Source organism: Oncorhynchus nerka, linkage group LG9b (assembly GCF_034236695.1).
Source record: "Oncorhynchus nerka isolate Pitt River linkage group LG9b, Oner_Uvic_2.0, whole genome shotgun sequence".
Lineage (NCBI taxonomy): Eukaryota > Metazoa > Chordata > Actinopteri > Salmoniformes > Salmonidae > Oncorhynchus > Oncorhynchus nerka.
In genome coordinates this window covers 20184118-20202400 of record NC_088424.1, presented here as the reverse complement: position 1 = coordinate 20202400, position 18283 = coordinate 20184118, and the positions used below count along the sequence as shown (strand labels likewise).

Here is an 18283-nt window from a genome sequence, read left to right as displayed (position 1 = left end):
GAGATAGTACTTTTAGGAGATCTGGAGAGACACGGTCAGTCAATTACTAATACTCTTAGTAAAAGTATTTATCTTCCACTCACAATGTGTGGATTCTATTAGATTAGACAGATTGAAATTGTGCATTAAACATCTCACAGCATAGTTGAAAGATGTGTTGTGTAGAAACCCAAAGTGAGTGGCCAGCAGAGATAGATGGGATTGGCTGAGGGAAGCTGAGGGTTGGTATGTGGAATTGGAGACAAGTAGGAGTAGAGTTTCTGTGTGGGGGATAGAATGGTCAAATTTAAAACAAATAAAGTCAAAATAAAACAATAAAAAGTACATTTGAATGACACCAAGTGGCAGTGTTTTTACAACTAATGCCGGTTTGCCTGAGGCTGATGCCGTGCAGGTGTTTGAACACATGCATATTAGAGGTCGACCGATTAATCAGAATGGCCGATTAATTGGGGCCGATTTCAAGTTTTCATAACAATCGGAAATTTGTATTTTTGGGCACCGATTTCCGATTATTATTATTATTTTTATACCTTTTATTTAACTAGGCAAGTCAGTTAAGAACACATTCTTATTTTCAATGACTGCCTAGGAACTGTGGGTTAACTGCCTTGTTCAGGGGCAGAACAACAGATTTTCACATTGTCAGCTCAGGGGTTCCAATCTTGCAACCGCACAGTTAACTAGTCCAACGCTCTAACCATTGCACTCCACAAGTAGCCTGCCTATTACGCTAATGCAGTAGAAACCAAGGTAAATTGCTAGCTATTATTAAACTTATCTTATAGAAAACAAACAATCATAATCACTAGTTATAACTACTAATCAAGTTTAGCAGGCAATACTAACCAGGTGAAATTGTGTCATTTCTCTTGCGTTCATTGCACGCAGAGTCAGGGTAACAAGAATATTTAGACTTAGGGATGCCACCCGTTAGATAGAATACCGAACGGTTCCGTATTTCGCTGAAATAATAAACGTTTTGTTTTCGAAATGATAGTTTCCGGAATCGATCATATTAATGACCAAAGGCTCGTATTTATGTGTGTTATTATGTTATAATTAAGTCTGATTTGATAGAGCAGTCTGACTGAGCAGCAGCAGGCCCGTACTCATTAATTGAAACAGCTCTTTTGTGCGTTTTGCCAGCAGCTCTTCGCAAGCACACCGCTGTTTATGACTTCAAGCCTATCAGCCTAATGGCTGGTGTAACCAATGTGAAATAGCTAGCTAGTTAGCTGGGTGTGCGCTAATACTGTTTCAAACGTCACTCGCTTTTAGATTTGGAGTAGTTATTCCCCTTGCGCTGCAAGGGCCGTGGCTTTTTTGGAGCGATGGGTAACAATGCTTCGAGTGTGGCTGTTGTCGATGTGTGAGGAGGGGGACGGAAGCTATACTGTTACACTGGCAAAAATATAGTGCCTATAAGAACATCCAATAGTCAAAGGTATATGAAATACAAATGGTATAGAGAGAAATAGTCCTATAAATACTATATTAACTACAACCTAAAACCTCTTACCTTGGAATATTGAAGTCTCATGTTAAAAGGAACCACCAACTTTAATTTGTTCTCATGTTCTGAGCAAGGAACTTAAACGTTAGCTTTTTACATTACTTTCTCCTCCAACACTTTGTTTTTGCATTATTTAAACCAAATTGAACATGTTTCATTATTTATTTGAGGCTAAATTGATTTTATTGATGTTTGATATTAAATATAAGTGAAAAATAACAGACAGCTATTGGGGAACTGTGGGGGGATCTTGGAGGGTTCGGGTTCACGTTTTCTGGCCTGGTGGTAGATCAGTCAACATGCCCTTGGGCAGGGCATTGACTCTGGATGCGTCTGTGTCGCTCTGAATGGGAATCTGTTGGATGACTGGTATGATGTAGTTGTTGGATGACTGGTATGATGTAGTTGTTGGATGACTGGTATGATGTAGTTGTTGGATGACTGGTATGATGTAGTTGTTGGATGACTGGTATGATGTAGTTGTTGGATGACTGGTATGATGTAGTTGTTGGATGACTGGTATGATGTAGTTGTTGGATGACTGGTATGATGTAGTTGTTGGATGACTGGTATGATGTAGTTTTTGAGCTGCTTCACTGCAAGTATATTGTTCGTTTCGAATATTCAATAAATAAAAAAATCTATTTAAAAAAAAAGCTTTTTACTATTATTGTTTATATCATTTATTTTTGTTTCATAGTATACTTTATTTTTTATTTTGTTTAGACACATTTCTCAAATTGCAGTACGTTTGCCAATCGGTTGTGTAGCCTGACATATTTATCATTCCTTCTGCCTCATCCCTCTCAGCCCTAGCATTTTCAGTTCCTCATCAATCCACGGGTATTCAACCGTTTTTACAGTCATTTAATAAGCAATTTCATAAATGTGTCAAGTGCAGCACCTGGTTGCTCCTCATTACACACCACAGACCAACAAATATTCTTCAACATGGGAATCACTACAAAACCTCTATATTAGGAACAGTCTTTGGAACGTTGGTGTTCCTAGATATGGTTACTATATGGATTTGGATACTGCTTTAAAGCAAATTTCTGCAGCATTAGTAAAGATGTGATCAATACATGTTGATGGTTTCATGCCTGTGGCGTTTGTAACTAGCCTGGTAGGTTGACTGATAAACTTTAGAGTTTTCTATCCAGGTTCTAAAACTGTTACAATTATGTCTGTGAGTATAACAGAACTGATATGGCAGGCGAAACCCAGAGGACAAACCATCCCAATGTTTTTTCAGCCTACCACTATTTACAATGGCTGCCTAACCACTATTTACAATGGCTGTCACTTTTACTATAAATCCTCCCAGATTGCAGTTCCTAAGGCTTCCACTAGATGTCAACAGTCTTTAGAAAGAGTTTCAGGCTGGTTTTTGGAAAAATTAGCCAGAAATTGTACTTTTTCTAGGTGGCTCCCATTTTGGCTGTAGTGTTTCCAAGCTCGTTCTTTGGTATTTTTCTCCGGTAAAGACAATAACGATTCTACGTCTTAAATTGTATAGTTTATTTACGTATTAGGGTACCTGAGGTTTGATTATGAACGTAGTTTGACTTGTTTGGAAAAGTTTATTAGTAACGTTTGGGATTAATTTTGTATGCATTTTGATGGAGGAAAAGTGGGTGGATTATTGACTGAAGTGCGCCAGCTAAACTGAGTTTTTATGGATATAAAGGACATTAACAAACAAAAGGACCATTTGTGATGTAACTGGGACCTTTTGGAGCGCCAACAGAAGAAGCTCAAAGGTAAGGCATTTATTACATCGCTATTTCTGACTTTCGTGTCGCACCTGCCTGGTTGAAATATGTTTTTCATGGTTTTATATGCAGGGCGCTGTCCTAAGATAATCGCATGGTGTGCTTTCACCATAAAGCCTTTTTGGAATATGGCACAGCGGCTGGATTAACCTGTTGCTTCTACTCGGGACGCTTGCGTCCCAACTAGAGCTCTGGAAATGCAAATGCGCTACGCTAAATGCTAATAGTATTAGTTAAAACTCAAAAGTTCATTAAAATACACATGCAGGGTATCGAATTAAAGCTACACTCGTTGTGAATCCAGGCAACAAGTCAGATTTTTTAAATGCTTTTCGGCGAAAGCATGAGAAGCTATTATCTGATAGCATGCAACACCCCAAAAGACCCACAGGGGACGTAAACAAAATAATTCGCATTTCGGCGTTACACAAACCGCACAATAAAATAGAAAACATTCATTACCTTTCACCATCTTCTTTGTTGGCACTCCTAGATGTCCCATAAACACTATTTGGGTCTTTATTTCGATTAAATCAGTCCATATAAAGCCTAGATATCGTTATATGTAGACTGTGTGATAAACGAAAAAAACATTGTTTCAAAACGTAACGTCATTTTTTAAAATTCAAAAAGTCGACGATAAACTTTCACAAAACACTTCGAAATACGTTTGTAATGCAACTTTAGGTATTAGTAAACGTTAATAAGCGATAAAATTCATCAGGAGGCGATGTAAAGATCATTAGCTGTCCGTCTGGAAAAATGTCCGGCTAGAAACTCAACGAAAATATCCGGTCCTAGACCGGAGGAGATACGGTGTCCTGCATGTGTTTGACCAAGAAAAAACTCGAAGGGAAATGACAAGACTCTAGACACCGTGTGGAAGCTGTAGGTACTGCAACCTCAGTCAATTAATTGTGGTTCACCTTTATCAATGGGTTCAAGTAGCGCATGGATATATTTTCCCATTTTCAGTGATCAGTTTTTCCTGTGCTTTTCGATGTAAATGCCGTTCTGGTAAAGCCACAGCAGTGATTTAACCAGTTTTTTAAACGTCTGAGTGTTTTCTATCCACACAGACTAAGCAAATGCATATACTATATTCCTGGCATGAGTAGCAGGGCGCTGAAATGTTGCGCGATTTTTAACAGAATGTTCAAAAAAGTAGAGGGTCGACTTAAGAGGTTAACAAGTTACATTTTAAATATGAAAGTAAAATATTTATAATTCAGTAGTTTGAATTTCGCGCTCTCCAATTTCACCGGATGTTAGCCAGGTGGAACACTACCATCCCACAAGAAGTTAAGCTACATGTTAACGTGAGCTATTTTCAACACGTTTCTGTGATGCTTGATAGTTTTCATTGCTTTACTTGGAAGCTTAGCAGAAGTAGACATGCTCATGTTATTTATGTTAGTGCAGGGTGAGCTGCACACAGTGGACTTCCTACTAGGGCGCACTGTCTCAGTGCTAACAGTATAACTGTGGTTCATAGGCACATTATTACAGCATACAATAGCTGTAGGCTCAGCAGAGGCATACAGGGCAATTAGATGGATATCAATTTGATTACTTACATTGAGTCTTCCAACGCCACTGGGATAATGTACGTTTTCTGAAGAATTATGACAACTCAGAAACAATGGTAGTGTAACGATGCACGCTGAGAGTCGGGAAGCATGTTCAGGGAGTGCATGCATTTAATAAATAAACAAACACACCAAGAACCACAAACAGCACACCAACATGATGCAGAAACAATGACGACTGGGGGAGAAACCAAAGGGAGTGACATATATAGGGCAGGTAATCAAGGAGGTGATGTCATTATGTGCCTAATACTGGTGACAGGTGTGCGCCCTAACGAGCAGCCTGGAGAGCGAGCACACGTGACAGGTAGGGATTAACTGAGCTGGGTTTGGGTCATTGATAAGTCATTGTCTCAACGCAGCCTTATAATGCTGTGAAAAGATCCAGGAACACAAATGATTTGGGTGGATCCCATCATCCTTATAATGAGCTTTGTTTCCTGAAGGTATCAAAATTGTCAACAAATGTTATACCCACAGAGCTGCAATAGTCAAGTAGCCAGTTACGGAGGGCTAAAAGTCTGCTGAATCGTTCAATGCCACGATTTAGGGAGGGCCAGATATTATGGGGTGTTTGTTGGTGTTCTTTAAAATATTTCTTCATCTGTTCTGAGCTGCCCTTCAAAATGTCATTGAATCCCACATGAACTATGATACTCAATTTCCTTATGCAGGTTTAAAATGTTTGGAAGCAGCTCATTGATGTCCTGTTTTTGCTTGGGTTATTCCTATTGCTATACATCAGAACCATTTGAAAAGACAACATGCTCAAGATGAGTTTTTCCTCTTTCCATCCTTTGTGTAATCTTTTCAGTTTGGCTACCCCATTTACAGTGCATGTGTGAGGTAAGTGGCTACATGTGTGGAGGATAGCAGGCTGTCTGATGAAGGGAGCAGAGTATGAGTAGTAGAGAAAGGAGAGGGAAGGTGGAGGGGAGCCGAAGGAACGTTTAACTCCTAGAGCATGGCAAAATTCATTACACCGATTGACTTGAAACACAGAGTTAAGCGTTCCATGCGGTCATTAAAAACACACTGGCCACCAGGCAGCACAACATTGACCTCACCTGGGTTTACGTCACCACAATATCATCTTGTGTTACTACAGCCACAGGAACAAAACACACTGTAATGTCCAGTAACACAGAAAAGGCATAACCATAAACTACTGTCATTACACCTGGCAATGACCTCACTTAAAATACACAAGACCTCCCAAAGAGTTTTATGAGGTTTATCATTTTGCTTATAAACAAAAGTCATTATGATATACAGTTGAAGTCAGAAGTTTACATTCACCTTAGGCAAATACATTGAAACTCAGTTTTTCACAAACCTAGTAAAAATTCCCTGTCTTAGGTCAGTTAGGATCAACACTTTATTTTAAGAATGTAAAATGTCAGAATAATAGTTGAGAGTGATTTATTTCTGCTTTTATTTCTTTCATCACATTCCCAGTGGGTCAGAAGTTTACATACACTCAATTAGTATTTTGTAGCATTGCCTTTAAATGGTTTAACTTGAGTCAGACATTTCGGGGAGCCTTCCACAAGCTTCCCACAATAAGGTGGGTGATTTTTGGCCCATTCTTCCTGACAGAGCTGGTGGAACTGAGTCAGGTCTGTAGGCCTCCTTGCTCGCACACGCTCTTTCAGTTCGGCCCACAAATTTTCTACAGGATTGGGGTCAGGTCTTTGTGATGGCCACTCCAATACATTGACTTTGTTGTCCTTAAGCCATTTTGCCACAACTTTGGAAGTATGCTTGGGGTCATTGTCCATTTGGAAGACCCATTTGCGACCAAGCTTTAACTTCCTGACTGATGTCTTGAGATGTTGCTTCAATATATCCACATCATTTTCCTCCCTTCATGATGCCATCTTTTTTGTGAAGTGCACCAGTCCCTCCGGCAGCAAAGCACCCCACAACATGATGCTGCCACCCCCGTGCTTTACAGTTGGGATGGTGTTCTTCAGCTTGCAAGCTCACCCTTTTTCCTCCAAACATTTCTCCAGGTTATGTTCATATAGGACTCGTTTTACTGTGGTTATAGATACTTTTGTACCTGTTTCCTCCAGCGTCTTCACTTCACAAGGTCCTTTGCTGTTGTTCTGGGATTGATTTGCACTTTCGCACCAAAGTACGTTAATCTCTAGGAGACAGAACGCTTTTCCTTACGGAGTGTATTGATGGCTGCGTGTTCCCATGGTGTTAATACTTGCGTACTGTTTTTGGTACAGATGAACATGGTACCTTCAGGCGTTTGGAAATTGCTCCCAAGGATGAACCAGACTTGTGGAGGTCTACAATTGTTTTTCTGAGGTCTTGGCTGATTCCTTTGGATTTTCCCATGATGTCTAGCAAAGAGGCACAGAGTTTGAAGGTAGGCCTGGAAATACATCCACAGGTACACCTCCAATTGACTCAAATAATGTCAATTAGCCTATCAGAAGCTTCTAAAATCATGACATAATTTTCTGGAATTTTCCAAGCTGTTTAAAGGCACAGTCAATTAGTATATGTAAACTTCTGACCCACTGGAATTGTGATACAGTTAAATAATCTGTCTGAAATCAATTGTTGGAAAAATTACTTGTGTCATGCACAAAGTAGATGTCCTAACCAACTTGCCAAAACTATAGTTTGTTAACAAGAAGTTTGTGGAGTGGTTGAAAAACAAGTTTTAATGACTCCAACCTAAGTGTATGTAAACTTTCGACTTCAACTGTACATCCAGCATAAATGTTATATTTGACGTATTTGTGATAAAAAAAAAGAAAAATATGTACATTGAAATAACATCCCAAATAGTTGATGGCCCTGAATTTTTCTGAACCGTCTCAGTGCTTCTCCTTCCAATAGGGCGCTTTCCCTTTGTGAATGAGGATGTGTTCAATCCTCAGTTCCGAAGCTTCTCTATTCCGTTTGTTTTGTTGGTTTTAAACGTGTGTTTTGTAGCCTAATAGAGTTCACCCAGGATCGGATCCACTCTTTGCTTCCATGGACTACACCCCTCTGTTCTTCCTGGCCTTTCTCCGCTGGAGATCTGTTGGCGGATTGGACTGTCTGACTGCCCGACTGACTACAACCTTTTTGTATACGGTGTTTCATTTGTTTTGATGTGATGTATACTGTGATGATTTATGTAGTTAGTTGTAGTTGAGGACTTAGTAAGAGTTGATACGCTTTATAGTTGTGTGGTAAAATAATTGTTATATTGATTGTATGATTTGATACTGGGTGTACGCTACACTTGTATGAACGGACAAACATTGCGTGACTAAGGTCACTTGAGTTCCCTGAACTTCTTTACCGGGCTGGACTCTTTTTAGGCCCGAGGTACAGGACATTTCTGGAGGAACCAGAACTCATTGTGTTATTATTATATGTGTGTGTAATCATTTGTTGGTAATACAACCCACGCAAAAGAATAGTTGTTTTTGAAATTCTTTCCAATGTTTTTGGAAAGTTCCATCCTGACTTTTAGATAAGTCGTTTGTATTGGTGTAGACTTGACGGACCAGATGGGACTCATTCCCTCCCAAACCAAAAGGAGAAACCAATGTTTTCTCTGGTAGGCACAACCTACCTGGCACCCCTATAAATAATAACCTCAAATCAAAACGGTTACATAAAAAAATGGCTCCCCAGATGGGACAGCTCAACATTGAGAACTAACCAAAGCAAATCTTTTGTGTGGAATTAAAACAATGGATTCAACCCAAGAAAATGTGCTCATCCATATCCTACCTGTCAATGGGAATACACAGGGCCATTCTGACCATCAAGCTGACAACACAAATCAATGTGAATGGAGATAATGGAGTTGATTTGGGCAAGAGCCCTGGGAATCTGAATGCTCGGTCTGGACCACCGGCCACAGGAGGTCTAACCAGTTACTCACTTATTGACATGGAACTGTGTGGAAGTACTGAGCTAGCCCTCCCTCTGACACCCAACCTTCCGCCATTGTCTGGTTTATCTCATGAGGTTGTAGTCGTACAACTTCAAGGTGACATCCTTGATATTCGTCGGACTCAACAACATCTCCAAACTCTATTCCACCATAAATTCAAATGTCTGAGGGAAGAGCAACAACAGAGTGCCATGGAATTCAGAAACTCACTGAGCACTCTAACCCACAGTTGACAGAGCTCAGTGAGAGTGGAAGACGGGAAATTACCGGTGCCATGGACAGGCAGTTTGACTACCAACGAAACCAACTCACTGCCGCTCTCCAATAGCGCCTGCAACATCACCACACTGAGGTCTTCAAGGACGTTAATTCTGTTTTTTTCTCCCCTGGTTAACACTGTAGACCACTTGCAGAACGAGCTTTCTAATTGTGTTAATGTTAGATGACGTGTCTGTGGACATGGCCTCCATTAGGCACAACTCCTTGCACAGAGCTTCTCTGGTGTCCACTTCTGTTCAGACCACTGAGGGCCAAGCTGGAACCTCCGAACCGCCAAGACAAGGTCATGCTGCAGCCACCCCTTGCAGGATGCAATCCACCATGCATCCTGGTGTTCATTTTTATGGTCCGATAACTCCCTCCCCCTCTACTTCCTCAATCCCTCCTAGCTCTTTTGTTCATGGTGATTTGAGTAGATGTCATGTGGGGGCGATGCCCATTAACCTCTTTCAGCTATGGGGCACGATTTTTATGTTTGGAAAAATAACGTTTCCAAAGTAAATGGCCTATTTCTCAGGCCCATATGCTAGAATATGTATATAATTGTCAGATTAGGATAGAAAACACTCAAGTTTCCAAAACTGTCAAAAATATTGTCTGTGAGTATAACAGAACTGATATTGCAGGTGAAAACCTGAGGAAAATCAAACCAGGAAGTGGCTTCTATTTTGAATGCTCCATGTTCCATAGCCTGCCTTCGCTCCATTTTAAAGGGATATCAACCAGATTCCTTTTCCTATCGCTTCCTCAAGGTGTCAACAGTCTTTAGACATAGTTTCAGCCTTTTATTTTGTTCACATGAGTTTTGCTTGCGCAGCCATTGTCTCTCCCTCCTACCGAAGAAGACAGTCGCGGTTGATATATTATCGATTATATATTTTAAACAACCTGAGGATTGATTATAAAAAACGATTGACATGTTTCTGTGGACATTACGGAGACTATTTGGAATTTTCGCCTGCGTTGTCGTGACCGCTCGAGCCTGTGGATTTCTGAACATAACGCACGAAACAAACGGAGGTATTTTGGATATAAAAATTATCTTTATGGAACAAAAGGAACATTTATTGTGTGGTGTCCAGATTGATATCGCACACAATTGCTACTGGTTTCCATACAATCTGAGCAAGAATAATTTCTTCCATTCAGAAGCTACGAAGTTACATGATTGGGGATCAAATGTGGCAGTCTTCTCTGCCGTTGCTCCGGTACCACTAACCCTTGCTAATCCTTCTGATGATCTCCTTTTACCGGCTGTGAGAAGAGCTCAGCTGGAACAGCCAGAGGAGTTAAGGCTGTTGGAACAGCTGCAGAATAATGCTGATGTATGTACTTCAAAGCTAGGACGCACCGGGCTCCTGAAGCACAAAATATTCCTTACACAGGAAATGCCGATCAAGCAGAAGCCATATCGTTGGTCCCCAGCGACGCTATTCATCCAAAAGGGACTCATTAATGATATGTTAACACAAGATATAATAGAACGTTCCTCTTCTCCCTGGGCTGCTCCTGTTGTCCTCATCCCAAAAAAGACTGGTGGTCTTAGATTTTGTGTGGACTATAGGAAGACCAACAATGTTTCCCAGACTGATGCCTATCCTCTTCCCACCATCCACGAGATCCTGGAGTCATTGTCTGGTGCTGTTGTGTTCACTACCCTTGACCTCAATAGTGGTTATTGGCAAGTTGAAATGGACCAGGAAAGCAAGGACAAGACTGCTTTTGTCTGTGCTGAGGGCTTGTTTTCCTTTAAGGTGATGCCCTTTGGATTAAATAATGCATCTGCCACTTTCCAAAGACTCATGGAGATTGCGTTAGGTGAGCTCAAAGGGAAAATCTGTTTAGTCTGCCTGGACGATATAATAATCTACTCCCAGAACAGAGAACAACACTTTCAAGATCTTCAAGCATCTTCAAGCTAAGAGAAGCTGGTCTGACCTTGAATATGAAGAAGTGCAACTTCTGCCAAACCTCCCTGAAGTTCCTTGGCCATATTGTGTCTTTTGACGGCATTCATGTGGATCCTGAAAAGACAAAGGCTGTACAAGACTTCTCTGTGCCAACCACACTCAAGGCCCTTCAACGATTTCTTGGGATGGCTGGATGGTACCATCGGTTTGTGTCAAACTTCTCCCAGGTGGCAGAACCCCTCAACGCGTTGGAGCGAAATTTCTATGGACGGCAGAGTACCAGACCTCCTTTGAAACCCTGAAACGACACCTCGTCACACCTCCCATTTTAGGTCATCCCAACTTTTATTGCCCTTTTGTTGTTTACACTGATGCAAGTGATGTTGGACGTGGTGCTGTCCTAGTCCAACAGACTGGACTTGGCACTGAAGAAGTGCTAGCGTTCGCCAGTCGGACATTGAATGGAGCAGAACGGAACTACTCCACAACCGAGCAAGAGTGCCTTGCAGTTGTCTGGGCTTTGGAAAAGTGGAGGTACTACCTGGAGGGAAGACACTTCACTGTGGTCACTGACCATTCCTCCCCTGTGTGGGTGTTCAAGACCAACAAACCAAGTACCAGACTCATTAGATGGGCTCTACGGTTGCAAGAGTTCACCTTTGCAGTAGAATACAGGAAAGGAAAATACAACACTGTTCCAGATGCCTTATCCAGAGCTCCTGCTTGTGGTAATGGTGGCCCTCATCTTACATGTGCTACTGTCCTGTCTAGCAGTCGAGACCCAAAACTGACTTTCCCATCTCTGATGGGGCCATTTGGAAAGCCCAACAGGATGATCCAGAAGTACAGGCTTTGTATCAGACTATCCTGGAAGATGGAGAAAAGATGGTCAATCCTACCACAAAGCTGACCATCATTGAAGACAAAGTCTACCGTGTTGTGCAACTACCTCACAGAACCCTCTACCAAATGTACATACCTGAAACTCTACGCCTTTAACTGCTTCAACATTTCCATGAAGACCCATTAGCTGGTCATTTGGGCAGGTTCAAAACCTACAAGCGGTTGCAAGCATTACTGTACTGGCCACATCTGAGCATGGATGTGAAGTCACACATCCGAAACTGTCAGGTTTGTCAAATGTACAAACCAGAAGGTAGAAAGCCTGCTGGCAAGTTGCAGCAAACGGTGGTTACCCGACCTTGGGAAATCCTAGAAGCTCCAATCAGAATGTGTACATGCTTGTTTGGGTGGAGCTCTTTGCCCTGCGTCAGGCAACAGCGAGGACCGTCTCTAACATCCTTACGAAAGAGATCCTGACTCCCTGGGGAGTGCCTGATTACATCCTGTCTGATCGAGGTTCCCAATTTGTCTCTGATCTCTTTGAGGAGACCTGCCAAAGATGGAACCTGAGACAGAAGTTGACCACGGCCTATCACCCACAGACCAACCTCACTGAGAGAGTAAATCAAACCTTGAAGACAATGGTTGCTTCCTATGTAGGGACCCAGCACAAACACTGGGACAAGCATCTTCACGAGTTTCGATTTGCCCTGAATTCTGCTGTGCAAGAGTCCACTGGAGTCACACCTGCAGAGCTGAACCTAAGTCGTCCCCTCCGAGAACCCTTGGATATGGTGCCAGGACCCCAGCAGCTTACTCCAGACGCTGCTTGCTATGACCAGGTAGTCCATCTCCACGACTTGAGAGCTCTTGTCTCAAAGAACATGATCCAGGCTCGACTCAAGCAGAAGAGAAATTATGATAAGAACAGATGAGACATGCAGTTCCAGCTTCGTGATCGGGTGTGGCTTCGCTCTCATCCTTACTCGAAATCTGAACAATTTTGGAGCAGCTGGGCCCTTTGAACTACCGAGTGGTGAAAGAGGACACAGGTGAATATATGCGCGTTGTCCATGTCTCACGCCTTAAGGCCTGTTACCCCTCGGCTGAGGAATTGGAGGCGATTGAGCACCGCAAGGTCCTGGATATCTTTGAAGAGGAAAGTGAGGAGACTTTTCTCGGATTCCCAGACCCAGAAGTCTCACAGCCTGTGACCCCTCAGCTGTGGAGCGTGAGCTCCAAAAAGTCATGAATATTTTTGTAGAGGAAAGTGATGAGGAGACCTTTCTCGGTTTCCCCGACCAAGATGTGCCTTCCAGTGCAATGGTCGGCTTTTTCCAGGGGAGGGGGTGTGTGACGGCCCTGAATTTTTCTGAACCGTCTCAGTGCTTCTGCTTCCAATAGGGTGCTTTCCCTTTAATTCCCAATTAAATAGCCAGCATCAGCTGCGCAAAAGTGGGGTTGTGATGGAGACGTGAATGAGGATGTGTTCAGCCCTCTGTTCCGAAGCTTCTCTATTCTGTCTGTTTTGTTGGTTTTAAACGTGTGTTTTGTAGCCTAATAGAGTTCACCCAGGATCGGATCCACTCTTTGCTTCCATGGACTACACCCCTCTGTTCTTCCTGGCCTTTCTCCGCTGGAGATCTGTTGGCGGATTGGACTGTCTGACTGACCGACTGACTACAACCTTTTTGTATACGGTGTTTCATTTGTTTTGATGTGATGCATACTGTGATGATTTATGTAGTTGCGCAAAACTACAAGACCATGGTGCTTGCCTACGGAGCTGTGAGGGGAACGGCACCTCAGTACCTCCAGGCTCTGATCAGGCCCTACACCCAAACAAGGGCACTGCGTTCATCCACCTCTGGCCTGCTCGCCTCCCTACCACTGAGGAAGTACAGTTCCCGCTCAGCCCAGTCAAAACTGTTCGCTGCTCTGGCCCCCCAATGGTGGAACAAACTCCCTCACGACGCCAGGACAGCGGAGTCAATCACCACCTTCCGGAGACACCTGAAACCCCACCTCTTTAAGGAATACCTAGGATAGGATAAAGTAATCCTTCTCCCCCCCCCCCTCCCTCCCCCCCCCCTTAAAAGACCTAGGTGCACTATTGTAAAGTGGCTGTTCCACTGGATGTCATAAGGTGAAAGCACCAATTTGTTAGTCGCTCTGGATAAGAGCGTCTGCTAAATGACTTAAATGTAAATGTAAATGTAGTTAGTTGTAGTTGAGGACTTAGTAAGAGTTGATACGCTTTATAGTTGTGTGGTAAAATAATTGTTATATTGATTGTATGATTTGATACTGGGTGTACGCTACACTTGTATGAACGGACAAACATTGCGTGACTAAGGTCACTTGAGTTCCCTGAACTTCTTTACCGGGCTGGACTCTTTTTAGGCCCGAGGTACAGGACATTTCTGGAGGAACCAGAACTCATTGTGTTATTATTATATGTGTGTGTAATCATTTATGTTGGTAATACAACCCACGCAAAAGAATACAGTTGTTTTTGAAATTCTTTCCAATGTTTTAAGGGTTTATGAAAAGTTGATTTCCATCCTGACTTTTACATAAGTCATTTGTATTCGTGTAGACTTGACGGACCAGATGGGACTCATTCCCTCCCAAACCAAAAGGAGAAACCAATATTTTCTCTGGTAGGCACAACCTACCTGGCACCCCTATAAATAATAACCTCAAGTCAAAACCGTTACATAGTGCACATTTTGTCAAGGACAAGGTCTTCTCTGTCATGTTTGTCTGTGCACCTAATCTCTTGATCTTATGATTCTTGTTTCTGCTATTAGCATTAAGTGCTACGCTGACGCACTTTCAAGCTGTTCCAAAGTATGAGCTACTTCCCCAACTGTCTGAACCATATTTAAAACACTTGTCTTTAAGTAGTACATGCACATGACAGAGGAGTGATTCCAGGCTCTCCCCTTCACAAACTGGTTGTTGTTCCCTTCATGTAGACTGTTTCCATTGGATAACACCTACATGACTTACACATCCATGGAACATCCAGGGAAGTTGGCTTAGGCCAAGGACAGTGCTTCCCTCAGCGCAATAGACAGCAGAGTTGTAATACAGTATAAAAGTTATAGGAAATATGCTTTCCCAGGTTCTGTCTTTACTCTCAGAAGATTTGCTAGCTAGTTTGACATGATCCAGTAACCCATCTTCATATTCTGCAATTCCTCAAATTTCACATTTTCCCTTTTCACTTTTTTTGTTGTGGTCTTTTTCTAAAATATCTTACATTCAAGTCACTGCTTGCTAAATCAAGCTTGAAGGAGGCAAGCAATGCATTTACAAGTTAGTTATGTACTGTATATTTGACATTATCTGAGTGGTGATAATGATGATATAGTATTTTCCTTTTGTAACACAAGAGAAACACCCATTGCTAATGGTACAGTAACTTACATGTAAGTGGTGTCTGGCTCCAGGCAGCGAATGATCATGCTGACGGAGGAGGTCAGGAGGTCAGGGATATCCCCAAGCATCACACACGGAGACTTGGCCCCAGACAGGATATCATCCACAAAGCTCAACATTGTCTCTGTATGGGAGGAAAACCCATTCATCAAATAATCACTGACATCAAGAGAGGAAATGTCCACCAACAAACATCACAAATATTCATTCATTGCAACAGCTACCATATTTGAGTAGACCTTCAAATAACCAGCGAGAAATGGAAATTGAGATGCTTAACCCACATGAATCAATTATTCTAAGACATAGGCTAATATCTAAGGCTTTTACATTCAGTTTGGGGCACATTAGGAACATGTACAGTATGTGTACCGTCAGCCACCAACATAAGGTTTTCACAGATCTTAGCTCAACTAATATGCCATGCTTGTTCTAATTAAGGAGAGGCAGGAAAGGTGTTTTCCCAGCAGGGTTACATGCATCAAAGGGCATTTGCTATGGGGCTATGCATTTTAGCTCACTGGGAAAGACATTCTCTCAAGTGGTCACTCTGTATGTCCTCTCTGAATCCTGCTCAACCCGTATGGGTCACAAACTGGTAAAAACATTGGGTTAGGTGCCAGTGAAACCGTCACAGAGAGAAAAAAAAGACTGTACCAGCTGTCACTGAGAAATATTTATCTTGCACAGAGGAACGTCTTTTTAAAAACAAAAAGATGCAAATTAAAAGTGACATTGTGAAATATTTAAGTTCACCATACTGGGACTTATTGCTTGATTGATAATTTTCCATGCCTTCTCACACTCCTCTCTCGTTTGGATGGTTCATGTGGTGAATCCAGACGCAATTGGGGACCCGATATGAAAAACTCTCAGCCATCTTCAGCACCTGACCGATCCATTAACAACTGGAGTGAAATATATTGGCTAGAGGGACCAAGTCTGCAAAACTGACTGTAAAACCTCAGAAGGTGAGTCAACCCATAATTCACTTCAAACTTTTTGGCACAGTGATTTCTCCCAGCAATCAAAGAATCCTAATGTAAACAACCACAGCTGAATGACAAGCACTTAACGTTTGTCCTTAAAGTAAAAGCTGTCTCAAACATCATGGTTCTTTAAACGAGTCAATTTTAAAAGTAGTATTGGCAAGATACAGTACTATAACGCACAATGTACTAGGAGTGTATTATATTTATATATAATCTACAGTACCAGTCAAAAGTTTGGACACACCTACTCATTCCATTTTTTTATTTTTTTTTTTTTACTATTTTCTACATTGTAAAATAATAGTGAAGACATCAAAACTATGAAATAACAGAAATGGAATCATGTAGTAACTTTTTTTTTTAAACATAAACAGATAAAAATACATTTTATATTTGAGATTCTTCAAAGTAGTCACCTTTTGCCTTGAGGAAAGCTTTGCAAACTCTTGGCATTCTCTCAACCAGATTAATGATATAGTCACCTGGAATGCATTTTATTTTACTGGTGTGCCTTGTTAAAAGTTCATTTGTGACTCACCACCTGGATTCGGTCTTATGTAGCAAAATTTTAAATTGTGTTTGTTACATTATATAAAAGTAGACATTCAGAGCTACAAAATGGTTAATCATACATTGCATTTGAGGAGCAATGGGAAAGTAATTCTGCTTTGAAATTTAATGAACTTGTAAACTCACTTTTGAGGAAATCGCCTTTGAATGGTTTGCTATCTAGTGAAGAGCATTTCTTTATCTACACCCATTCAGCATCGTTCACACCCCCACCTTAAGCTTTAGCCCCACTCATCACGTTTCGCTCTCGCAGCGCACACTTGATGCTCTGGCCGATGATTTGTTTACTTTTGGATAACATGAAAACAGCCTAACCAGTTCTGCTGGCAACAACTTCATTATGCTTTTTTTGCAGATGTTTACATACTCCGGGCATATTCAACGGGTGTTGTACACACGTCACGTAACGTTAGCAAACGAGCCAGCCAGCCAATGTTAGCTAGTTAAATAATAAAAAGTACCAAAAATGCCAAAGTGCTGGGAGCTAACCAACAATTTCCAATGTTTGCTAGCTAACATTAGGCTCTAGAACAGCACAAGTCTCTGGGAGACGAATAATAACATCAGCAAGGGATCCAGCCAGCTAACGTTAGCTAGCTAGCTAACAGTACACTTTAGCTTCAGACATATAGCTTGCTAGCTAGGTAAACAATGTACTTAGCTAAGTAAACAAAGTGCAAGTTCACATACACGTCACAAAGCATTAGCTAACAAGCCAGACAGCTAACGTTAGCTAGTCAAACAACAATGAACAGTGCCAACAATGCCACAGTGCTGGGAGCAAACCAACCATGTTTAATGTTAGTGAGCTAACATTAGGCTCTAAATAGAACAGCAAATAATATCAGCTAGCCAGCCAGCCAGCTAGCGTTAGCTTGAAATGAAACCACTTTCTGTCAAAATTAGAAACATTTTCAGATATTACAAGTTAACGTTAGTCTAGCGTTACCTAGCTATCTTACCTGTATACATCATCGTGCATGGACGCGTCTCCCTGTCAGGAATACCATGCCACGGTTGCCCTTAGTTTGAAGATGAAATCCGGAGACACTTGTTTACTCCATCTCCATCATACTCTAATTCCACTGATTCCACAACAACAATAAAAAAATGTTTAAAGCAGCGTTCGACAGGATTACCAACACAGACTGACAAGCTTCTATGGCAGACCAATCTGAACTCCTCTCTCGGCATGTCCAGCCCACTCATTATCTCAGCCAATCATGGCTTGTGGGAAGGTTGCTAACTTTTTCTGTGGCTTAACCTGTTGAGTGTGGGGGGCAGTATTTTGATGTTTGGATGAAAAGCGTACCCAAATTAAACTGCCTATTTCTCAGGCCCAGAATCTAGAATATGCATATAATTGACAGCTTAGGATAGAAAAACTCTAAAGTTTCCAAAACTGTCAAACTATTGTCTATGAGTATAACAGAACTGATGTTACAG

The 18283-nt window shown here is 41.7% G+C and overlaps 1 protein-coding gene across 4 annotated transcripts in view; it reads right to left on the bottom strand.

The window, feature by feature from the left end:
• Window positions 1-18283, bottom strand: part of LOC115114408 (astrotactin-1-like) — a 247848-nt gene that overhangs the window by 17778 nt on the left and 211787 nt on the right. For all 4 annotated transcript variants that reach the window (XM_029642614.2, XM_065013420.1, XM_029642615.2 and 1 more), the window contains one exon: window positions 15264-15399. In XM_029642614.2, the coding sequence (XP_029498474.1) occupies window positions 15264-15399 (136 nt within the window). The remainder of the gene's footprint in view (window positions 1-15263; window positions 15400-18283) is intronic.